General features: G+C 42.3%; 1 protein-coding gene across 1 annotated transcript in view; it reads left to right on the plus strand.

Annotated features, from left to right (window-relative positions):
- Window positions 1-26,844, plus strand: part of LOC124593786 (serpin B6-like) — an 83,501-nt gene that overhangs the window by 35,101 nt on the left and 21,556 nt on the right. The window contains exons 3-6 of the mRNA XM_047132134.1: window positions 1,327-1,506; window positions 5,411-5,615; window positions 14,839-15,053; window positions 15,227-15,412. Of these exons, the coding sequence (XP_046988090.1) occupies window positions 1,327-1,506; window positions 5,411-5,615; window positions 14,839-15,053; window positions 15,227-15,412 (786 nt within the window). The remainder of the gene's footprint in view (window positions 1-1,326; window positions 1,507-5,410; window positions 5,616-14,838; window positions 15,054-15,226; window positions 15,413-26,844) is intronic.

The following is a 26,844-nucleotide window of genomic DNA, read 5'->3' on the forward strand; positions in this document are numbered from 1 at the left end:
TGCACCTTCCGCCGACCACTGGCGACAACATCGATGTACTGTGGAGACCTCACGCCCCACGTGTTGAGCAATTCGGCGGTACGTCCACCCGGCCTCCCGCATGCCCACTATACGCCCTCGCTCAAAGTCCGTCAACTGCACATACGGTTCACGTCCACGCTGTCGCGGCATGCTACCAGTGTTAAAGACTGCGATGGAGCTCCGTATGGCACGGCAAACTGGCTGACACTGACTGCGGCGGTGCACAAATGCTGCGCAGCTAGCGCCATTCGACGGCCAACACCGCGGTTCCTGGTGTGTCCGCTGTGCCGTGCGTGTGATCATTGCTTGTACAGCCCTCTCGCAGTGTCCGGAGCAAGTATGGTGGGTCTGACACACCGGTGTCAACGTGTTCTTTTTTCCATTTCCAGGAGTGTATTAAGACGAATTACACCTGAAGATGGACCCACAGGGTCCGAAATGCATCGTGTACTGAATAAAACACGACAAAGTGTGACTGAAGGCGTTTTTTAATTCGTACCTGGAGTGTATAGAATACATGTGGTCGGAAACACCACGCTGACGTCACGGGTCGCAAAGCCCACTGCCGGAAATCCTACGACAAACTTCACCAGGCCACCCTCTTACATTAACAATGCATAATACGATAATAAGCATGCCCACCCCTTGTAGGTAAGGGATGCAGGCAAAAAGAACATAACGCTGAGAGTCCTCACCTTATAAAATCGTTGGAATTGTATTTTTTGTTCCTGTTCATAAAGTATTACATATTTCAGACGCGAGAAGTGTCTAGATAATGTCTTAACAGCGGAAAGTAAAATTCACATTTATTTTACGGGTATGTCTTGATCAGGCAAACTTTTACACTACGCTATTACCGGTTTCGGCTATTGCTACTTTCAAATCACAAAATATTCTGATGCAGTATCAACGTCAAACTAAACAAGTAGGAACACAGTAAGTGCACTTATTATGTACCTACATAACGGAGGAAATGCCCAGTGGGGAAAAGGTCATGAAATTCGAGGACTAAATGGTCAATCGGTGGACGGACAATCCGAACACACCTACTGAAATGTTGAATGTTTTCAACCAGCGGTGCTGGGCACTTAACTATGTACCAGCATGGTTAGTTTGACGTTGAAACCACATCAGAATATATGTGATCTGAAGACGGCAGTAGCCGAAACCGGTAATAGTGAAATGTAAAACGTTTGTGTGACTGATCAGACAAACGGACTTGTAAAATAAAGTTCCAAAATATGGCCACGGACTCATTTTCAGACTTTATGTCTGTAGCTGATAAATTCACGCATTTGTTTCTAGGTGCTGGCGCAGCAAGAAGGTAACTTGTTCTTTTCGCCATGGAGCATACAAATAATCCTTGCCCTTGCATTTCTTGGAGCTGGCGGAAACACGGCGAAAGAGATGGCGAGCGGGCTCCGTCTTCCGGAAGATAAAAATGCTACTGAGCAAGGTTTGAGTGACATACTGAGTCAGATGAAGGTGGGTATGATCATAGTCTAAATTCAGTATGCTTGTTGGTAAGGTTCTAAAGAAACAAAAATTTGAATTTATTTTACATCTGAAACGGGAGTGGACAGTATGACTTCGCACAAAATTTGTACCACGATCTTCATCGTCGTCATCACGCGCTGTGTGTATTGGTCTGAAGTGTGCTCGTTATCCTAACTCCAACCATGTATTAAACTACTCATGATTACTTCGTAATGTGATGATATTGCTGTTCTAGAAACCTGATGCTGTGTTTTCGTTTGACTAGATTTTGACACTACATCAAACAAAATTCTAGTTGCTATAAATTTCACTGTTATTAGTAAGTTTTGCCCTGTCGTAATCTGCCAGCAATACTTGGTGAACACTTTATTCCGCAATACCTTCCTCTTCTGTCAAGCTGCTAGCCTTCGTCTGCTCTTCTCAGACTATTCCCATCCAGACTTCGGAGCCCCACACCAGTTGTTTTACTTCTCAGACGTACAGTACTGGCCATTAAAATTGCTACACCAAAAAGAAATGCAGATGATAAACGGGTATTCATTGGACAAATATATTATACTAGAACTGACATGTGATTACATTTTTACGCAATTTGGGTGCATAGATACTGAGAAATCAGTAGCCAGAACAACCACCTCTGGCCGTAATAACGGCCTTGATACGCCTGGGCATTGAATCAAACAGAGCTTGGATTGCGTGTACAGGTACAGCTGCCCATGCAACTTCAACACGAAACAACAGTTCATCAAGAGTAATGACTGCCGTACTGTGACGAGCCAGTTTCTCGACCATCATTGACCTGACGTTTTCAGTTGGTGAGAGATCCGGAGAATGTGCTGGCCAGGGCAACAGTCGAACATTTTTTGTACCCAGAAAGGCCCGTACAGGACCTGCAATATGCGGTCGGGCATTATCGTGCTGAAATGTAGGGTGTCGCAGGGATCGAATGAAGGGTAGAGCCACTTGTCGTAACAGATCTGAAATCTAACGTCCACTGTTCAAAGTGCCGTCAATGCGAACAAGAGGTGACCGAGACGTGTAACGAATGGCACCCCATACCATCACGCCGGGTGATACGCCAGTATGGCGATGACGAATTCAATTCAAATGTGCATTCACCGCGATGTCACCAAACACGCATGTGACCATCAAGATGCTGAAACAGAGCCTGGATTCATCGGAAAAAATGGCGTTTTGCCATTCGTGCACCCAGGTTCGTCGTTGAGTACACCGTCGCAGGCCCTCCTGTATGTGATGCAGCATCAAGGCTAACCGCAGCCATGGTCTCAGAGCTGATAGTCCATGCTGCTGCAAACGTCGTCGAACTGTTCGTGCAGATCGTTGTTGTCTTGCGAACATCCCCACCTGTTGACTCAGGGATCGAGGCGTGGCTGCATGATCCGTTACAGCCATGCGGATAAGATGTCTGTCATCTCGACTGCTAGTGATACGATGCCGTTGGGATCCTTCACGGCGTTCCGTATTACCCTCCTGAACCCACAGATTCCATATTCTGCTAACAGTCATTGGATCTCGACCAACTCGTGCAGCAATGTCGCGATATGATAAACCGCAATCGCGATAGGCTACAATCCGACCTTTATCGAAGCCGGAAACGTGATGGTACGCATTTCTCCTCGTTACACGAGGCATCACAACAACGTTTCACCAGGCAACGCCGGTCAACTGCTGTTTGTGTATGAGAAATCGGTTGGAAACTTTCCTCATGTCAGCACGTTGTAGGTACCGCCACCGGCGCCAGCCTTGTGTGAATGTTCTGAAAAGCTAATCATTTGCATATCACAGCATCTTCTTCCTGTCGGTTAAATTTCGCGTCTGTAGCACGTCATCTTCGTGGTGTAGCAATTTTAATGGCCAGTAGTGTATCTACACTCCTGGAAATTGAAATAAGAACACCGTGAATTCATTGTCCCAGGAAGGGGAAACTTTATTGACACATTCCTGGGGTCAGATACATCACATGATCACACTGACAGAACCACAGGCATATAGACACAGGCAACAGAGCATGCACAATGTCGGCACTAGTACAGTGTATATCCACCTTTCGCAGCAATGCAGGCTTATATTCTCCCATGGAGACGATCGTAGAGATGCTGGATGTAGTCCTGTGGAGCGGCTTGCCATGCCATTTCCACCTGGCGCCTCAGTTGGACCAGCGTTCGTGCTGGACGTGCAGACCGCGTGAGACGACGCTTGATCCAGTCCCAAACATGCTCAATGGGGGGCAGATCCGGAGATCTTGCTGGCCAGGGTAGTTGACTTACACCTTCTAGAGCACGTTGGGTGGCACGGGATACATGCGGACGTGCATTGTCCTGTTGGAACAGCAAGTCCCCTTGTCGGTCTAGGAATGGGAGAACGATGGGTTCAATGACGGTTTGGATGTACCGTGCACTATTCAGTGTCCCCTCGACGATCACCAGTGGTGTACGGCCAGTGTAGGAGATCGCTCCCCACACCATGATGCCGGGTGTTGGCCCTGTGTGCCTCGGTCGTATGCAGTCCTGATTGTGGCGCTCACCTGCACGGCGCCAAACACGCATACGACCATCATTGGCACCAAGGCAGAAGCGACTCTCATCACTGAAGACGACACGTCTCCATTCGTCCCTCCATTCACGCCTGTCGCGACACCACTGGAGGCGGGCTGCACGATGTTGGAGCGTGAGCGGAAGACGGCCTAACGGTGTGCGGGACCGTAGCCCAGCTTCATGGAGACGGTTGCGAATGGTCCTCGCCGATACCCCAGGAGCAACAGTGTCCCTAATTTGCTGGGAAGTGGCGGTGCGGTCCCCTACGGCACTGCGTAGGATCCTACGGTCTTGGCGTGCATCCGTGCGTCGCTGCGGTCCGGTCCCAGGTCGACGGGCACGTGCACCTTCCGCCGACCACTGGCGACAACATCGATGTACTGTGGAGACCTCACGCCCCACGTGTTGAGCAATTCGGCGGTACGTCCACCCGGCCTCCCGCATGCCCACTATACGCCCTCGCTCAAAGTCCGTCAACTGCACATACGGTTCACGTCCACGCTGTCGCGGCATGCTACCAGTGTTAAAGACTGCGATGGAGCTCCGTATGGCACGGCAAACTGGCTGACACTGACGGCGGCGGTGCACAAATGCTGCGCAGCTAGCGCCATTCGACGGCCAACACCGCGGTTCCTGGTGTGTCCGCTGTGCCGTGCGTGTGATCATTGCTTGTACAGCCCTCTCGCAGTGTCCGGAGCAAGTATGGTGGGTCTGACACACCGGTGTCAGTGTGTTCTTTTTTCCATTTCCAGGAGTGTATTAACGTTTGTTACGTAACCTACATTTCCATAGTTTATAAAAAGCGGTGCGAGAAATTTCTCGTACTAACGGTACACTCGTCACGGGGGAAGCCATGACGCCTAGAAACCGACGTCACGCAACATATCTGAATGTTGCTACCTAATGCAATAAATGTTAATAGTTTTAAGTTGTTCACTATGTTACATTTTGTAAAAGAAGCTTTTCGATGATATAAAAGTTCTAATGCACAGCCCTTGGACCGACTCAGACTACACTTTTCAACAGATAAATTGAAAAGGTTTTCCTAAACACCTGTGAACGGGCATGTAACGGCGCAGGTCGGATGATTGGCATACTTTTCCCCTGATACGCCCTCATTTACCGTTCACGTACGGAACGTTCAGCTCTTAACAATATTTCACTATCAGAATAGGTATCCAAAACCTTTGTGCGAGGTCTAAGACAGGCTCCCATAGACCACCACTCTCCGCGTGCTACCATTTAACACACTAGAAAGGAACCCTTCCATGTTTATTGCTTTAACGATAGAGAGTACGCTGGAGGCAATAACTAATGTTCATACGCATTTACTTCAGGGTGTCAACGACATTACGCTTAGAGTAGCCAACAAGATGTTTGTGAAGAAGAATTTTGCAATTTATGAGGCGTTCAAGCAGTCTGCTGGGAAACTCATGGCCGGAGTGGAAGAGATGGATTTTGTACAAGGTGGAGCGGCTGAAATAATAAATAGCTGGGTGGAAAAAATAACAAATGGAAAAATAAAGAACATAATTCCATCTGGTAAGTAACTTCCATAACCAAGTGGTGAGTAAGCTTATCTTTTTGTGCTTTTAATACACTAGGTTGGGCGGGTTATACGAGTAAAGACCCACAGTATGTCAGCCCACAAAGTCAGCTGTGAATATTACATCAAGCTACCATTGAGCCTAGGCCATTGTTAGAAAATCTGCGGAAGTATCGGCTCTTCGTGCACTATGGGCAGATACTTAATCCTCTAAATTGTGCTTACTTTTGAAGGTGCATTGACTACATGCATAGCGCGTCGTTGGTAGGTAAAGTGATTTGTTTTAATGTGGTCCGAAGAAAATTTCGATATCGACTATGAGTTTGAAATGGACAGTACTTTGCTCGTCAAGCATCAGACGTCCAGAGTGGTCTCCACGATGTTGAGTGTTTACACATGTACGAAGGAAGCAAACCTACTTCAGACTGAACTATCGCAAACGTGACTACCAACGCACTAAATCCTATCATACTTGACACTTTCACTTTTCACGATTTTGGGAACATTCTTGTTCCATAGATATTCAGAATTACAGAAAGGAGATGGAAATTAATGGTTCAAATGGCTCTGAGCACTATGGGACTTAACTTCTGAGGTCATCAGTCTCCTAGAACTTAGAACTACTTAAACCTAACTAACCTAAGGACATCACACACATCCATGCCCGAGGCAGGATTAGAGCCTGCGACCGTAGCGATCGCGCGGTTCCAGACTGTAGCGCCTAGAACAGCTCGGTCACCCCGGCCGGCTGGAAATTAATGTTCTGGAATAAGTAAGTGGGCAATGAAACCAAATGTAGAATATCAGACTTTACTTAGTGACGCGATACACTGTTTCTGACATCTACTGAAAAGTAAACCTGAACTGAAGAGTTGTATAAGTGTGTTTCGGGGTTTTCACTAGAATCCTGAGAGTGAAAGAGGTGTCTATGCAGGTGAGAGGCAGGAACTGCTACGACGAAGATTATTTGGATAATGAACCTCAGGGGATAGGATTGATAGAACTGAAGCTGTTCTTTCAGAAGCTGAGGTATCTACAAGTTTTAGCATTCTTTAGTTAGTTGCTTATGGGACACAACACACAAAGTAGAAAACTTATTTGGAAAGTGACAGTCCAGGTTCATGAATGCACTACTTTGTTCCTGTAGCCGGCATAGAGAGTTTGTTTCACTCTTGGTATTTTTATTATGCTACACTTATATAAATTATTTTCTCTAACTTCTTTTTTGCTTTTTGACACTAACATCGTTATTGTCTGAAGAAGACAGGCTTACAGAGTTACAAAAAATGAGAGGAGCTTCTATAATAAACGCAAAACAGTGTGTCCCCAGCGATTAGTGAAATTCACTTTACCTGATGCTAACAAAGTACTCTAGCGGTAAAACACGGTTATCTTAATAAACCCCGTAAGTCAGAGACTTATGGAATTTCAAAAGAAAAACAAATATTTACCATTCCCTCACAGCCATTGTACATAGCAAACTGAATCGTTTTCTACATATAATGGCGTATCTACCCTTCAACTTCCTGTTTGTCACATAATACGGAGTTGAGAAAACGAGTGATTTGTAGGGTTTTCAAATTAACCTGAAGTGCCTCTAGTATAACGTCTACCAAATGTAAATTTCATTCCGTGACCACAAGCAGATGACGAGAGATGCGAGTTGTGCGGCTCTCATCCTACATGAATAACATTTTTAGACAATGAAGATAACCATTTCGTAAAATTTTTGGAATTAGGGCGTACTGTCAGCAGTAACCAGTACAGAGAGACTTCATAAAACTGTGTGTGGCTATTCAAGAAAAGTAAACCTAAAATACCCTGGGTTTACGTCCCACCTACGATGAGGTCATTAGAGACGAAACGTAAGCACGGTTTAAGCTACTGTAAGCCATGTACATTTTAAAGAAAGTTTTCCAGCATTTGCCTTAAATTATATACGGAATCCATTGAAAACCTACATCTGGTTTCCCAGATTGCAATGTGAACTCCTGCCTTCTAAATGCTGGTGCCATCTACCGCATACACAGAACAAACGACGGGAGATGTTTACTGTACGGCGCTGAGTGTGATCCTGATGAACCCACAGAGCCAATATTTACTTAACAATCGTGAGATCCTCACAAAATCAAGCATCAGTATCGCAGAGCGATAAACTATGATCTTGATAGCCCACACTCATGCACCTGTCGAATTACACAACATTCTAGTAGGCGTTTCTCATCCACATAGAGACTTAGCGAGATATTTTCACAAACAGCCAACATTCAAATGACATCTCAACGAGAAACAGACTGTGTAATATTCCTTTACATACAGGCAGTAGATGGAGTTACCTTTACCTACATCGTGTGATTCCGCTGAAAAGCTAATCATTTGCATATCCAATCGTGCTGTGCAGTTCATGCCACTATGACATGCACTCCTGATTGTGTTGCGGTTTTAATTTTTAATTTTTTTCAGTTCTGATTCTGCTATGTCACTGTGAAAGACGACATGTCCTTTATTTATGAGGGCTCTTCAGAAAGTAAAGTCCGATCAGTCGCAAAATACTGAAAATACGATGACACTGTACACAGATGGGTTGGGCAGTGTCTCTAGTAGGAGCATCGACTGAATCAATTCACTCTTTTCAGTTCTGAGCACACAGCGAGTATGTAAAGATGCCTCGATAAACAGTGTCTCCCACCAAGTATGTGGGTAAGGTGACAGATTTCAACTGATTTCGTGCAGCCCAAATAACGCAGCTGTTGTGCGTTTCCTACTTCATGACAAATCTCTAGTGCAGGGGCAGTGACGATGCTCTTGCAGCATAGCCGGCCGCTGTGGCCGAGCGGTTCTAGGCGCTTCAGTCCGGAAGCGCGCTGCTGCTACGGTCGCAGGTTCGAATCCTGCCTCGGGCATAGATGTGTGTGATGTCCTTCAGTTAGTTAGGTTTAAGTAGTTCTAAGTCTAGGGGACTGATGACCTCAGATGTTCAGTCCCATAGTACTTGGAGTCAGCTGAACCATTTTCTTGCACCGTTTTCGATGGGACATGTTTGATCACCAACAATACAGCTCGTAACTGACGCCCTCTGCGTTTCATTTCTACTCACATGAACCGTTTTCTATGGAGACAACGTTTTGGCACAGACAGCGAGCTGCAAAGCAGCATAGAGAATTGGCGGAAAGCACGGGCGGCTGCCTTCTGCGGCGAGGATGTTGGAAAGTTGGTACAACGCTACGACAGATGTGTAGGTCGGAGCGGTGACTTTATAGCGAAGTGGCTGTAAGGTGTAGCTAACTGTCGCAAATAAAAGATTTTTGATTTTTACAGCGATTTCCGTTTCGCGACCGATCGGACCTTACTTTCCGAATAGTCCTCGTATATTATAGTGAACTGGGTTCGGCAGATGAAAGCCTACAGTCTGTCGAGTATTCTCATTGAACATTCCCTGTAATGGAGCCACTATATTTGCTCAAGGTCTTTTTACCTTCTTCAGGATAGTGCTTTCTGACAACTGATAGGGGGTGAACGAATACTTATTTAATCAATTAGTTAGCCGCACATTAATCTTGAACTGAAGAAAATAGCACAACAGATAACGCAAATGGGAGCAAACAAGCAAACAAAGGAGATAACTGGATGAGACCGCTTGCAACAGTCTGACACTATAAATGTCCGCATTTAATTACTGACTCAATGTTATATCAGGGGATGAAACTGTTAGGATTGCATTATCATTTGGGTTCACTTGACTGAAATTATTAGCATGAAAAAACTGAAGGTATTTTTCATTTAACGGTGCAAGTTATTATGGGTGAAGAAAATATATGTACTCGACGTACTTGGTGCGCTGAGGGCGCTCAACGTCTACTCGTAATCGGTCTCGTAATTTACTCATCGCGGGACTGGGAGGAAAATATGTTGCTAATTGCTACCAGTATTAAGGGGAGCCAGAACGATCCATCTCCTCCATGTTAATTTTAGCAAATAGAACATTTTTTTCTAAAACCATTGAACATATTTCTCTGAAATTTGGACTACATGTTCAGTGAATATTTCTCTACAAAGTTATAATGCCATGTTAAGAAATATTTATTGGTTTTCGTTTTACAATTTTTTTAAACAGATGCTTATTTTGCTCTAAAATTTTGCACTTTTTCTTCTATAACTGAAGTAAACAATATTGTGTATAATTTTCATTGAGATACTGTTAGTAGTTTTTGAGAAAATGTTCCTCAAAGATGAAAATTTTAAAGTTACGGGAAATGACTTCCATAGTTTTTAAATACATTCCTGCCCCATATGATGGATTATCAGCCTCCTCTTCTTTTTCCAGTGTTAGTTCCCGTTTCCTTTTCACTTGTCTTTTCTTCCCTTTTGCAGCACGTTGTAGGCTTTTGTCTCTTCTTCCTGCACCTCCTAGTCTTTCTTCATCAATTAGGGCATTGTGGGAATGGTGTTGTGTCCTGGTTGGAAGCCTAAACGTTTCAGCACATCACATTTGATAATGTTTCCTTCATTGTACGTTGCCACTGCATCATACACCCCGAAATGCAATCTTTTTATCTGTACAAACACTATTTTGTGAATCCTAATCCAAATTATATTAAATACACTATCATTTGGATTTTGTGTTTTTCCATGTAAACACTTTTCCAATAATCTTGGCTGTGATAAATCTCTGGATATGGGCTTAATTACATCACTTACAGCATTTGGCAAACTGTTGTTATGAGCATATTCCTTTTCTGATTGGTGCTTACACCTTGGGTCATCACTTGTGGGGCACATTGAATGTTGAGGGTGTTCATTTGTTGATGAAGTATGAAAAAATAATGCCCACACTGCTCTCCTCATATGCTCAATGCTTCTTGTATTTTGCCTAATTGCACACCCATAATACTTCAGCAATCTATCAATAGCTTCATCTGTCAATCTTCCTCTTCCTCCAAGGGTCTTTCCATCACTAAGCTTCTGGGATCCTAATGTCTGCTTTAGTTCGTGCACTTGAGCCCCAATGCGCTTCTGCACATGTCCAATGCACTCCTGTTTTTTAATGTGAATTTCATTGCCATAAGGTTTGAGTTTCTCTAAAGCTTTATATCCCTTAGAATCATCATATCCTAGATAGTTAGTGTATCGTACATTATACCACTCTCGTGATCTGGAAAAAATTGCTTTCACTCCCTCTACTTCCATCTCTCCACTCGTGCCGTGAAAATTTTCTTCACAACTTTCGCTATGTTCGTCCTTGGTATTGCCCTTACATCTACAACATTTTGAGAGAATAGCAACATAAATTGCTTTGTAATTGTCTCCATTGGTAGCTGTCACAACTTCATTTAGAAATTTATGACCTCTACATTGCCATGATCCATCTAAAGCAACAGTTAAATCTCTACAATTCCCGTTGACTGTCAAATCTTCTTCAATTGCTTTCTTCATTGTTGCTTGAGCAATATCTTCAGCGAAAGATCCCACCAATTCATTATAAAATCGAAACTTGGTTGGTGGTTTTGGCAAGTTCATAATTCCACATAACATTGTCCCTGAAGCACTGGCCTTGCCAATGCAACGTAAGTCATACACTAGCCTAACATTTAAGTCATACACCTTCTTTCCACTATTACGACAACGAGGAATACTGTTAGAATTAGAAAACGAAACCTCTGTAGCACATATGGTACAGTTCAATAACATTTTACATGCCAAACCAATGTGTCAAGTTATTTTCAATTCCGATCCTCTTTCTTTGCATACTTGGCATAATTCGTTATATTTCAAAATATTAGAGAGCAAGGAAATTTTAATTATTTCATTCACATCATTACTGTCACTTTCATAGTTTTCAAATATTTCCTTGCTGTCACAAAGTTTCTTGCTGGAAGAAGTTCTATCACATTCATTTTGAATAGTCGGTGAAGCAGACTGAGCAGCATCTCCCTTCGAAACAACAGCAGATTTCTTCTTCCACTCATTGTGCCTTTTCTTAAACACTCTGTTGCCGAAATGGAGCATATTGATATAGACAAAACAAATACATAAAACCGGTAAGAGCAAAATTCGTCAAATACGCAAAATTGAACAGCTACACAACACAAAGCAAACACCACAAGTCAACACACACGGTATAGCGTTTATGTTTACCGATATGAACAGTCACTTGCCACAGACATAAAGCCATACAACGTTGGAAATAAAACACTGTCTAATTCCGCAAGGTACCCTGCTTGCAGCCAGTGAGCGGCACCGTCAGAGGTGACACACCGAGTCGCTACAACCGTTTACGCGGCGCGTCAACTTTGCAGCGATAAAAAACACAGAATTCACTTAGAAGGGTGAAACTTGATTTGTTTTATTCAGAAAACTCCAAATAATTTTATAATGAAAAAAAAAACAAAAAAGTTAATTTTGTCATTTTCATCGTTCCGGCCCCCCTTAAGGTGCTTCTCATACGTTATTTTTGTACTCTTGGTACTCAAACAGTGGTTAATAGTGACTATTTCTCATAATTATGTCTACAAGGCTACGGGATACTGAATACATTAGGTGGGAACAGTGATTACGTAATCTCAAGATATCATTTGACAATAAGTGGGAACAGAGCAAACAAAAATATTCCGCATAAAACACATACAAATGAATACTACATCCCACAATATTGTTCACATAAGCACACGCTTAGCCTGACAGGAAATTCTTCAAGAATGTACAGTGCTCATCGACTGTGCAACTAACACAATGTGGATGACTGGAAGTCGATGGTAGAATTGCGCACTAACCATGTCGGATCGTTCTTGGTTAATTAGAAAAATTCCACATGAAACACACATAAAACCTGACATTCTTCAAGAAACATCATCGCTCATTCGTTGTGAAGCCAACATCATTTGTGTGATTAGAAGTCAACGGCATAATTATTTCATCACCCTGTTGGATCATTCTTGGATTAACAGCAAAACTGCAATTTGCATCACACGCAAATCCTATCCGTTTGTAACTTCTCCGCGCACTTGTGCTCTCGTGGGAGCTTGAAGACAAAGGCCAAGCAAGCAAAAATAAACAAAAATCAAATAATTTCGCAATCCAGAATACTCAAGCAATGCACACTCTTCACTCTACTATAAATCTAAGGCAAAACAAATGTATGAAAGTGCCTACTCTTTGTTATGATGCTTGCGACCACATGGTTGCCTGATGATGTCCGTATCACAAAATGGAGCGTTAAATACTCTACTAAAAATTAACTTAAACGAATAAAAGTAAATTAAGTGTAATATCAACAGACATTAAATGTGCTGAAGACACCACAATATTTCCTTAATACTGCCAGACTGAAAAGAGTACCGTGTACTCGTTAGAAATACGAGGCCTATTCAGAAAGTAAGGTCCGATCGGTCGCAAAATGGAAACCACTGTGAAAATCAAAAATGTTTTATTTGCAACAGTTAGCCACACCTTCCAGCTACTTCTCTACATAGTCGCCGCTCCGATTTAGACATTTGTCTTAGGATTGTATCAACTTTCCAATAACCTCCTCATAGAAGGCAGTCGCCTGCGCTTCCTACCAATTCTCTACGCTGGTCTACAGCCCGCTGTCTGTGTCAGAACATTGTCTTCATAGCCAGCGGTTCATGTGGGCAGAGATGAAACTCAGGGAGAGCCAATTATGGGCTCTATTCTGGGTGATCAAACACTCCCCATCGAAAACGCTACAGGATCATCATCACTGCCCCTTCAGAATGCGACCGAGAATTGCCATGAAGAAGGAAACGCATGACAGCTGTGTTATGTGGGCTGCATGACATCAGGCGAAATGTCACGCCACGCCCTCATACTTGGTGGGAGGCACTACTGTTGTAAGCATCTTCACGTGCTCACTGCGCATTCAGAACTGAAAAGAGCGATGTAACGCGATCGACGGGCATAGTAGAGGCACTTCCCAACACATCTGTGCAAAGCTTCATCGGATTTTCACTGTGGTTTCAATTTTGCACCATATCAGACATTGCTTTCCGAATAGCCTGTACAAGCCCTAACCACCGAATATACTTCAAAAATAATGATAAAACGTGGTCGCAACATAATCCTGACTATGACAGTGCTGTAAAAGGAACGAATTAGTTATTCTAATTACACTATACCTCTTCCTTTGAATTTACCATTCAATCCAATGATGATATGCACACTGTCCGCCCATCCTCTCAGCCAGCCAGAAACCGAATGTTGAAAATAGGGAGGCATTAGGGTCCTACCAACCCCGAACACTCACCCCGTATATGAGATTGGCAGCAAAACCCAAGTTGAACATTTATCTCTGCCCTACAGCTCCTCCACTCATGAAATCACATCCAAAACACTCACTCATTAATTCATTACTGACAGCAACACAAAAGGAATTGGAAAAGGATGTGTATTATATAATAAATAAATAAGCATAGGCATGACCATTCCTTCTCCAGAGGCTCTCGGTACCTGAATGAAAATATGAAAATGATCAAATGCGTCATTGATAATAAAGAACACAGGGAAAGTAATGAAGCTTGACAACTAGTTCTGTCTCAGTCCTGGCATTCGCGGATAAATCACGAGACTGGTATGTGAGATTAGTAGAAGAACGTTGTATGGAAGTAACATAAATGCAATTTGTGTGAGATATGATCATCCACAAGTAAAGTTGAACTTTGCTGACGCAAAATTATGAGATACATTTTACAGAGTTTCAAAATAACGTGGATTACAACAGCAGCTTGTCATTGGGGACGAAAAGAGAGTGACAGAAAACCTGCTAGCAGGCAAGTGGAGCGATCTACAAAAAATTTGGTATCCCAGTCTCAGTCGAATATTGTGCTGACAATGAGACTGAATGCTCTCTGTTGAGAATGCGAAGTTTCACTGGAGTAGCGACGGATATAGTTATGTTTAGGGAAGAAAAAATGATCGGAGAGCTAATGGACCGTAATATTGTAGAGAGACTTCCCCCACTCCTCTGAAGGTATGACATAGTTTAGTTTATAATTTCTTGGTTAGCTAATAGTCTTCTGTTTAATTGCAGGATTTCACTTCTATAGATACCAGTCATTAAATAACGCTGTCGTGAGTCGTTAATTCTGACAAAACATTAGTCTCCTCTTCATATTCACAATTATGTAAGAAATAATGTAAATATAATATTAAAAAAAGTATGGAGGAACTGACGTTTAAATGAGCGTAACGAGGTAATTCTTTCAGGTGCCTTCAGTGAGCTCACTCGTATGGTACTGGTCAACGCCGTTTATTTCAAGGGTAACTGGAGCAGGCAGTTTACTGAAAGCGCTACAAGACCTGAACTTTTCTACCCAGCATCACAACCAGCAAAAAATGTGGACACCATGTTCATCAAGGACAGATTCAGTTATGCACTCATAGAAGAACTGAATTGCCAGGCCCTACTTCTTCCGTACAAGGTAATCAGTCTGAACGGAGAACAACGAAACGAATTGCACTAAAGACAGAAGCAATGATATGAAATAGATACTCGTAATAATTATAAGCTATCGATGCAATACGCTGTATTACTCTGTTGAGTAAAGTATAGTGTTAATGTGCTTGTGTTTTCTGATTTCATTTCATACGTCAGGGTCGTAGAATAAGTATGCTGATACTTCTACCCCGAGAATTAAACGGTCTACCGAATGCTGAGAATAAACTTGCGGATGTGACTCTTCAACAAATTATGTCCAGAATGTACTGGCCTAAGGTGATTGTACACTTACCTAAGTTCAAAATGGAGTACCAGGTGGAACTTACAGAAACACTAAAGAAAGTAAGTAGAACTCTGATACTTAACCAGTAAAATTAGAGAACTGCTGACATTTGACATGCTACAGTTAATCATTGTCATACGAATATTGTATTTCAACTTTTTTAGCTGGTGATGAACATGTAGACTGAGACCTGTAGTGGATGAAGTTCTTCAACTCAGCAGATGAAGGCCACTCCAACACCTGTTTAAAACACAAGCTACCCAAGTGGCGTTTCACCCTCAATTTTAATCCAACTCCTGAACCTTCCTTTTACTTACATTGTTGCTTCTTCAATGTGCAGAATGGACAGTAGGGGAGAAAGACTACACCCTTATCTTAGACTCTTTTTAAAAAATGGTCCAAATGGCTATTATCACTATGGGACTTAACTTCTGAGGTCAACAGTCCCCTAGAACTTAGAACTACTTAAACCTAACTAACCTAAGGACATCACACACATGCCCGAGGTAGGATTCGAACCTGCGACCGTAGCGGTCGCGCAGTTCAAGACTGTAGCGCCTAGAACCGCTCGGCCACAGACTCTTTTTAAACCGAGCACTTCGTTCTTGGTCGTCCACTCTTGTTAATCCCTCTTGGCTCTTGTACATATTGTATATTACCCGTTTCTCCTTATAGCTTACCCCTATTTGTCTCTCACACCATTTTACATTGTCGAACGTTTCTTTTAGGTCGACGGATCCTATGAATGTGTCTTGATTTTTCTTTAATCTAGTTTCCATTATCAATTGCAACGACATAATTGCCTCTCTGGTGCTTGACCTTTCCTAAACCTAAACTGGTCGTCATCCAACACGTAATTTTTTTTTCCATTCTTCTGTATATAATTCTTTTCAGCAACTTTGACGCATGAGCTATAAAGCTGATTGCGAGATGATTTTCGACCTTGTCAGCTGTAGCAGTCTTCGGAATTGTGTGGATGATATTTTTCCGAAAGTCAGATGGTATGTCGCCAATCTCGTACATTCAACGTTGTTGTTGTTGTTGTGGTCTTCAGTCCTGAGACTGGTTTGATGCAGCTCTACATGCTACTCTATCCTGTGCAAGCTTCTTCATCTCCCAGTACTTACTGCAACCTACATCCTTCTGAATCTGCTTAGTGTATTCATCTCTTGGTCTCCTTCTACGATTTCTACCCACCACGCTGCCCTCCAATGCTAAATGTGTGATCCCGTGATGCCTCATAGCATGCCCTACCGACCGGTCCATTCTTCTTGTCAAGTTGTGCCACAAACTCCTCTTCTCCCCAATTCTATTCAGTACCTCATCATTAGTTATGTGATCTACCCATCTAATCTTCAGCATTCTTCTGTAGCACCACATTTCGAAAGCTTCTATTCTCTTCTTGTCCAAACTATTTATCGTCCATATTTCACTTCCATACATGGCTACACTCCATACAAATACTTTCATGAACGACTTCCTGACACTTAAATCTATACTCGACGTTAACAAATTTCTCTTCTTCAGAAACGCTTTCCTTGCTATTGCCAGTCTACATTTAATATCCTCTCTACTTCGGCCATCATCAGTTATTTTGCTCCCCAAATAGCAAAACTTCTTTACTACTTTAAGTATCTCATTTCCTAATCTAATTCCCTCAGCATCACCCGACTTAATTCGACTACATTCCATTATCCTCGTTTAGCTTTTATTGATGTTCATCTTATATCCTCCTTTCAAGACACTGTCCATTCCGTTCAATTGCTTTTCCAAGTCCATTGCTGTCTCTGACAGAATTAAAATGTCATCGGTGAACCTCAGTGTTTTTATTTCACCTCCATGGATTTTAATACTCCGAATTTTTCTTTCGTTTCCTTTACTGCTTGCTCAATATAGAGATTGAATAACACCGGGGAGAGGCTACAATCCTGTCTCACTCCCTTCCCAACCACTGCTTCCGTTTCATTCCTCTCGACTCTTATAACTGCCATCTGGTTTCTGTACAAATTGTAAATAGCCTTTCGCTCCCTGTATTTTACCCCTGCCACCTTTAGAATTTGAAAGAGAGTATTCCAGTTAACATTGTCAACAGCTTTCTCTAAGTCAAGAAATACTACAAAGGTAGGTTTGCCTTTCCTTAATCTTTCTTTTAACATAAAGCGTAAGGTCAGTATTGCCTCACGTGTTCCAACATTTCTCCGGAATCCAAACTGATCTTCCCCGAGGTCGACTTCTACCAGTTTTTCCATTCGTCTGTAAAGAATTCGAGTTAGTATTTTGCAGCTGTGACTTATTCAGCTGATAGTTCGGTAATTTTCACATCTGTCAACACTTGATTTCTTTGGGATTGGAATTATTATATTCTTCTTGAAGTCTGAGGGTATTTCGTCTCTGTCATACATCTTGCTCACCAGATGGTAGAGTTTTGTCATGACTCGCTCTCCCAAGGCTGTCAGTAGTTCTAATGGAATGTTGTCTACTCCCGGGGCCTTGTTTCGACTCAGGTCTTTCAGTGCTCTGTCAAACTCTTCATGCAGTATCGTATCTCCCATTTTATCTTGACCTGCATTCTCTTCCATTTCCATAAAATTGTCCTCAAGTACATCGCCCTTGTATAACTATATACTCCTTTCACCTTTCTGCTTTCCTTTCTTTGCTTAGTACTGGCTTTCCATCTGAGCTCTTGATATTCGTACAAGTCGTTCTCTTTTCTCCAAAGGTCTCTTTAATTTTCCTATAGGCAGTATCTATCTTACCCCTAGTGAGATAGGCCTCTACATCCTTACATTTGTCCTCTAGCCATCCCTGCTTAGCAGTTCTGCACTTCCTGTCGATCTCATTTTTGAGACGTTTGTATTCCTTTTTGCATGCTTCATTTACTGCATTTTTATGTTTCCTCCTTTCATCAATGAAGTGCAGTATTTCTTCTGTTACCCAAGGACTTCTACCAGCCCTCGTCTTTTTACCTACTTGATCGTCTGCTGCCTTCAATACTTCATCCCTCAAAGCTACGCATTCTTCTTCTACTGTATTTCTTTCCCCCGTTCCTGTCAATTGTTCCCTTATGCTCTCCCTGAAACTCTCTACAACCTCTGGTTTAGTCAGTTGATCCAGGTCCCATCTCCTTAAATTCCCACCTTTTTGCAGTTTCTTCAGTTTTAATCTACAGTTCAGAACCAATATATTGTGGTCAGAGTCCACATCTGCCCCTGGAAATGTCTTACAGTTTAAAACCTGGTTCCTAAATCCCTGTCTTACCATTATATAATCCATCTGATACCTTTTAGTATCTCCAGGATTCTTCCATGTATACAACCTTCTTTCATGATTCTTGAACCAAGTGTTAGTTATGATTAATTTATGCTCTGTGCAAAATTCTACCAAACGGCTTCCTCTTTCATTTCTTACCCGCAATCCGTATTCACCGACTATGTTTCCTTCTCTCCCTTTTCCTACTCTCGAATTCCAGTCAGCCATGACTATTACATTTTCGTCTCCCTTCACTACCTGAATAATTTCTTTTATCTCGTCATACATTTCATCAATTTCTTCATCGTCTGCAGAGCTAGTTGGCATATAAACTTGTACTACTGTAGTAGGCGTGGGCTTCGTGTCTATCTTGGCCACAATAATGCGTTTACTATGCTGTTTGTAGTAGCTTACCCGCACTCCTATTTTTTATTCATTATTAAACCTACTCCTGCATTACCCCTATTTGATTTTGTATTTATAACCCTGTATTCACCTGACCAAAAGTCACTGTATCTAACTTTAACCTATCCATTTCCCTTTTTAAATTTTCTAATCTACCTGGCAGATTAAGGGATCTGACATTCCACGCTCCGATCCGTAGAACACTAGTTTTCTTTCTCCTGATAACGACGTCCTCCTGAGTAGTTCCCGCGCGGAGATCCGAATGGGGGACTATTTTACCTCCGGAATATTTTACCCAAGAGGACGCCATCATCATTTAATCATACAGTAAAGCTGCATGCCCTCGGGAAAAATTACGGCCGTAGTTTCCCCTTGCTTTCAGCCGTTCGCAGTACCACCACAGCAAGGCCGTTTTGGTTAGTGTTACAAGGCCAGATCAGTCAATCATCCAAACTGTTGCCCCTGCAACTACTGAAAAGGCTGGTGCCCCTTTTCAGGAACCACACGTTTGTCTGGCCTCTCAACAGATACCCCTCCGTTGTGGTTGCACCTACGGTACGGCCATCTGTATCGCTGAGGGACGCAAGCCTCCCCCCCCCCCCCCTCCCCCCAAAGGCAAGGTCCATGGTTCGGGGGGGGGGGGGGACATTCGACGTACCAACGTGAACAGTCGTTTTGTTGTGTCACTTTCCCCAATGATTTTAGAAATTATGTTGGAATGTTATCTATTTCTTCTGCCTTATTTGATCTTAAGCACGCCAAAGCTCTTTTACATTCTGATTCTAATACTGGATCCCTTGTCTCTTCTAAATCGATTCCTCTTTCTTCTTCTATCACATCAGACAAATGTCCCTCTCGTAGAAGCCTGCAAGTGTACTCTTTCCACCTATCCGATCTCTCCTCTGCATTTCAGAGTGGAATTCTTGTTGCATTCTTAACGTTTCAACCTTTGCCTTTAATTTCACCGAAGGTTGTTTTGACTTTCCTGTCTCCTGAGTCAGTCCTTCCGAGTGTCATTTCTTTTTAGATTTCTTCGAATTTTTCGTGCAGCCATTTCGTCTTAGCTCCCCTGCACTTCCTAGTTATTTCATTTCTCAACGACTATACGAGGGTAATCCCAAAAGTAAGGCCTCCTATTTTTTTTATAAGTACATAGACCTGTTTATTTCTACAATAGTTTACATCAGTTTACAGCTTGAACATTTAGCTATTTTTTGACATAATCACTGTGGTGTCGCCACCAGACACCACACTTGCTAGCTGGTAGCCTTTAAATCGGCCGCGGTCCGTTAGTATACTTCGGACCCGCCTGTCGCCACTGTCAGTGATTGCAGACCGAGCGCCGCCATACGGCAGGTCCAGTCTAGAGAGACTCCCTAGCACTCGCCCCAGTTGTACAGCCGACTTTGCTAGCGATAGTTCACTGTCTACATACGCTCTCATTTGCAATGACGACAGTTTAGCATAGCCTTCAGGCGCCATATTCAGTTACTATAGTACTATCTTCAAGAATGTATTCTGAACAGATAATATTGTGACTCATGTACCGTCAAGAGCGACGTTCATCATTAGTGGATTAAAGTTAAGTATCAAACTAATAACGTCCGCTTTCTGAATTCTCATTCCTTGTCATGTTCCAGATCTCACGTCAGTATAGTTCTTCCCTCCTCACGCCAGCCTGCGTGAGCTAAAACGCGTGCATTTCGGCCTCCACTCGTAACACGGTGTTGGCTCTTCTGCTAACACAAAAATCACCATTTCTGTCGATGCATTTTTGTAGACGCTGTGGCAGTTTTTGTATGCCCATGTCATACCAGCTCGCCGGCATGCTGTTCAAAAAGTTATGAACGTCTTCTTTCACCTCGTCATCGGAGCTGAATCGCTAGGACCTCAATTAAAGCAGACAGGTACTGTGAGACTCTGTAAAAACTCAAACGGGCAATTCAGAACCGGAGAAGAGGAATGTTGAGCAAGAGCGTCACATTCTCCATCAGAACGCTCGTCCACACGTCGCTTGGCAAACCGTTGCTCTCCTGCAACAGTTTCAGTGGAACATAGTCACCCGCCCACCCTATAGTCCTGGCTTGACGCCCAGTGACTGTCACTTGTTCCCTAGGTTAAAAGTAATTTGGCCGGAAAGCGATTCAGCTCCGACGACGAGGTGAAAGAAGAGGTTCATAACTTTCTGAACAGCATGGCGGCCATCTGGTATGACATGGGCATACAAAAACTGCCACAGCGTCTACAAAAATGCATCGACAGAAGTGGTGATTATGCCCAAAAATAGCTAAATGTTCAAGCTGTAAACTGATGTAAACCATTCTAGAAATAAACAGGTCTATGTACTTATAAAAAAATAGGAGACCTTACTTTTGGGATTATCCTCGTATTTCTGTATTCCTAAATTTCCCTGAAGATTTTTGTACTTACTTCTTTCCTCGATCAGCTGAAGTGTTTACTCTGTTACCCATGGTTTCTTCACCGTTACCTTCTTTGTACTGATATTTTTCTTTCCAGCTTCCGTCATTGCCCATTTTAGACATGTCCATTCCTCTTGAACTGGAGTGCCTACTGGACTGTTCTTTATTGCTGTGTCTATAGCCTTAGAGAACTTCAAGCGTATCCCTTCATTCCTTAGTACTTCCGTATCTCACTTCTTTGCGTATTGATACTTGCTGACTAATCCCTTAAACATCACCCTCCTCTTCACACTACTATATTGTGATCTGAGTCTATATCTGCTCCTGGGTACACCTTACAATCCAGCATCTGTTTGCAGAATATCTGTCTGGCCATGATGTAATCTAACTGAAATCTTCCCTTATCAATCGGCCTTTTTCACCTCTTCCTCTTGTGATTCTTGAACAGGGTATTCGCTATTAGCAGCTGTAGTTTATTACAGAACTCAGTTAGTGTTTCTCCTCTTTCATTCCTTTCGCAACTCCATATTCTCCTGTAACCGTTTCTTCTACTTTCCCCACAACTACATTCCATCTTCCCATGATATTACATTTTCATCTCCCTTTACGTACTGTATTACCCTTTGAATATCCTCATATACTTTCTCTAGCTTCTCATCTTCAGCTTGCGACGTCGGCATGTATATCTGAACTGTCGTTGTCCGTATTGGTTTGCTGTCGATTCTGATAAGACCACGCCTATCACTGAACTGTTAACAGTAACACACTCTCTGCTCTGCCTTCCTATTCATAACGAATCCTACTTCCGTTATATATTTTCTGCTGCTGTTCATATTACCCTATACTCATCTGACCAAAGATCCTAGTCTTCTTTCCATTTCACTTCACTGACTCCTATTGTATCTAGTTGAGCCTTTACATTTCCCTTTCCACATACGATAACCGAAGCAAAAACTTTCCAATAAAAATGGGGTCATAAACGAGATATGTATGACAGTGAATGTGTGATTACGAGCTGCCACTGATTTCAGTGTCAAATATTGTCCTAGTTAGTATAGATGTAATTGAAATGTAAACTTTTCGATGAAGCCCCCACCTAATTGGGCTCAAATTTCACCCAAGTCTTACACTGAAAAGAAATACAATAAAATTTCAGCAGGTTACATATGGTGAAAAGATTTCCTCAAAATCCAAATTGATGAGGACATCCCGTAACTCAACACTTTCTCATGAAAGATTTTTTCGGACAGTCAAATTCTGTCACTGAAACTGATATCTTGGTCTCAATAGATTTAGATTAAACTTTGAAATAGTTTCCCAAGTCAAAAGCTATAAAAATTACAATATGTTTTTATCCAAAGGAAATATTGTCAGCACAAATTTGGAAGACTGTAGGAATTACACGTATTTCTCTTTCCAATCCCACACAAATTTGTACCTTCATTTTCAGTTTGACCATGTTTTTCAGTTTTTAACTACTTTCATGGCAGATTGCTAAAATATAATTACATACTGCTGATTTTCCTTCGCAACATAAAAATTAGATGATAGTTTTTATATTTATGTCCTACTTTTTCAGATGAGAAATAAAAGACTTATAAATCACACAATTAAAAAGTTTCTTTATTAAAATAAAAGGATATACCCAAAATTTTATATTATCAATACTTCGACCCAATTTAATAGATAGCACGTTCTTACTGAAGCTAGAGTAACACAGTAGATCTAGCTCTTGAAATGTTTTCACTAAAATCCTTAAATGGAAATGAATTGTTCCATATCCTAATATTTAGTACTGCAAAGAGGTTCTGCTACAGAGGATTACCTACTTACTAATTATCTTGAAAGGACAGTCATTACATTTTGATTCATATTTACGATACTTGCTTGTAAGAGCCAAAGGAAAGGGAGCTGATGTCTGAGGGGGGAGGGTGGGGGGGAAACAAAATGATATATTGCTTGTGTAGAAAAATGTTCTGAAATCAGTCCTTTTTTAGTCACACAGTATTGTATTTCTCAGTTTTGATATTAATCAGTTAGTTAGTTATTAGTCACAAAACAGTCACACGAATGCTAGTAAGGAACTGGGTGACGAAAAGTATGTTTATTGGCTTAAGTGCGTGTGATATAACAAGACCCAATATCATAGCCTGCTGGTGAATAGTATTTCAATAAAGTAATCAAGATCTATTAACGTCAGAATTTCAGTTATTAACAATCAGACAACTGTTGTTTACTGGTAAAAAGCCTTAATTTTTATAGGTCCTCATTTATTTTATTTAATATGTGCATCACCGAAACGTCTGCTTAAAATGGAGTACGTTTTTCGTCAAACACTTATCGTTTCAGCCTTTCCAATCAGTGTGTCATCCTTACTGAAATCATTCAACAATGCTAAATGGCATGCAAGACACCGAAATCCACTGATTTCAATACATGAATTCAACCATCGTTTTTAAGTCATTGTGATTCCACACATTCGATTCCACACGTTTTGTATGGCTGTAAAAGAACAGTCTGTTCGAATAGTTAGGAATAAAAGTAAGGATTTTCAGTATTTTGCGTCTTACAATTCTCAAAATCGCTGCATCAGAGTTGCTATTTATTCATTGGCTGACTGTTTTCGGGCTTCACCCATTTTCACTAGCAACCTGGTACCGAAAGCATAAATACCTTTTATTCCGAATTTAAATAGTGTTAAAACAAGGTTACTGGCTTCTCTTGTTTGTATAAATATGTCCGAAACTTCAGCCACTTTCTGTCACTAAGAACTCAAGGCTGGCGTAAATAATCAAAAGGGCACAGGCAATCAGGTTTCAAATATAATGTCATGTCAGTTAAATAGAATAAATATAAATAGAAATTACCATCGCATCTGTCCCCATCATAAGAAACTAAAGTGGTACAATAGTTATCCAGAAAGTAAGTCTTCAACTCAACCAAAAGACTACTTATCCTCTATTGAGAAAAGAATGAGCTATTCATATCGTTGCTGTTACGTGCAACAATTCACACTTCCCATCACTCATGGTATCGCCCTTGTAGAAGCAACTAAAACGGCAACTGAGAGCTCTCCATTGATGGTTTTGAATGCACGAACGAAACGCCGATGGAAATCAGCGTCAGGTTTTGTCTAGGGCAGGGCCGACTGCGGCGTGCCAAACTGCACGCTTGCCGATTGGTTGGGTGGGGGGCTGAGGGCCGGGAATCGGCCTGTCTCAGTTTTTCCTCGGCCCTCTTCCGTAGTAGCCACTACGGCGCAGCATTTGATTTACTACTGCAGTATGGCATTTTTCGTTCGGCGCAAGAATCGTGGTGTCAGCGCTTTTTACCCTTCGCTATTTGTTTGTGGTATGAAGGACACTGACATTTCCAGTGGTTGTCTGGAAAAAGAACAGACAGTCTAGCGACCTCTCGTCATAAGCCTTTAAAACTGAATCGGAATCACAGAAGAACAGGATGAGAATTCTCTGTATCTATTTTGCAGTCGCATAATCGACGAGTACATCAATTTCCAATGAAACGACATTACAACACCATGCAGAACGAATATAAGGACTTAGTTGACCATAACAGAGCACAAACCTACAACGATCGCTAGATGGGTTTCATGTTTCTGCACCTCAAGAAGTACTTTGTGCTAAATTTCCAGGCATGGAGCACGTGAAGAAATAGGTGCTATTAATAACAAAATTTCTGAAGTTGCCCGCATAATTCAGCTGTCAGTGGCAGCAGTTTTCGATGGAATTGAACGAAGAGTATGGAGACCTTATATACAGGGTGTCCGAAAAGTCTTTCCCTGATTACATAAATTGATAACTCAGGCTAGAAGTAAGATACAAATATGAAACTGGTGTCTAATTGTTTACAAACTATCAAAGTTTTTTTCACACATCAGTAAACTTCCACATGAGCACTGTTGGTAGCACGTAGCACATCTAGGCGATATTCAATTTCCGTCCACACATTAGCCAACATCACTGGAGTCATCGATTCAACGACTGTGGTTATCCGTTGCCGCAGGGTTTCAAGATCTGGTACACGCGTTCGGTAGACCTCGTCCTTGACATAACCCCATAAAAACAAGTCTAATGGAGTTACGTCAGGAGAGCGTGGATTCCAAACCGTTGGCCCATCACGACCAATCCATCGCCCAGGAAAAGTCATATCGAGATAGGCATGGACGTCCAAACCCCAACGAGGCGGTGCACCGTCTTACTGAAACAAGACATCGGGGTGATACTGAAGCATCTGAGGAAAAGCAAACAGTTTCAACATGTCCAGATACACTGCAGATGTGATGGTAGCCTCAGCGAAGAAGATTGGTCTGATAATTCGATCGTACAATAGCGCGCACCAAACATTCACCTTTGGACTGCCTCTGGTGCACTCCATGACCTCGCCAGGGGGTTGTGAACCCCAAATGAGCACATTATGCCAATTCAATACTCCACTGACAAAAAAGGACGCTTCGTCGGAAAAGGCAATTCGTGTGAGATAACCATCATCGTCCTCAATACATGATAGCATTTCGACCGCAAAGTCATATCGACGTGTACTGTCATTGGGCTACAAGGCCTGAACGATTTGCACTCTGTATGCACGAAGCAATAAATGTTTGTGTAAAATGTTATGAAGAGAGCTTTTTGGCATCTATAATTCACGTGAGGCCCTGCGCACCGATTTCTTCGGACTTCGCAGAAAAGACTGCCTTACAGCTTCCACCCTGTCTGCTGAGGTTCTTGGTCGACCAGATCTCGGAAGGTCAGCAACCGATCCTGTGTTCTTGAACTTCTCATACCTGGCTTTAATGCTCTTGACATCAGGTGGATTCCTTCCAAATGTTGTCTGAAAGTGTTAAAATGGTTCAAATGGTTCTGAGCACTATGGGACTCAACTGCTGTGGTCATCAGTCCCCTAGAACTTAGAACTACCTAAACCTAACTAACCTAAGGACATCACACACACCCATCCCCGAGGCAGGATTCGAACCTGCGACCGCAGCAGCAGTGCGGCTCCGGACTGGAGCGGCTAGAACCGCACGGCCACCGTGGCCGGCGGTCTGAAAGTGTCTCTGTACTGTGGTTGGTGATCGTGTCTCATGGTATCACAGGACACACTGTGCCTTCTCCTGATTGGTTAACATGGCTTCTTGGGCACTGCACCTCATCCACTACTTACGTACTGCGAACCTAAAACAGAAAAAAACTTTGATAGTTGTAAACAATTCGACACAAGTTTCATATTTGTACCTTACTTCTGGCCTGAGTTATCAATTTATGTAACCAGGGAAAGTCTCTTCGGACGCCCTGTACTATTGCGAAGCACGTAGGTTAAGTCAAGAGGCGTGCCTGGAACTCTTTCGAGATTTAAAACCCGCTATTGTCGAATTTGTAAGGGAAAAAGTATTGCCACAA

Source organism: Schistocerca americana, chromosome 2 (genome assembly GCF_021461395.2).
Source record: "Schistocerca americana isolate TAMUIC-IGC-003095 chromosome 2, iqSchAmer2.1, whole genome shotgun sequence".
In the NCBI taxonomy this organism is placed as follows: Eukaryota; Metazoa; Arthropoda; class Insecta; order Orthoptera; family Acrididae; genus Schistocerca; species Schistocerca americana.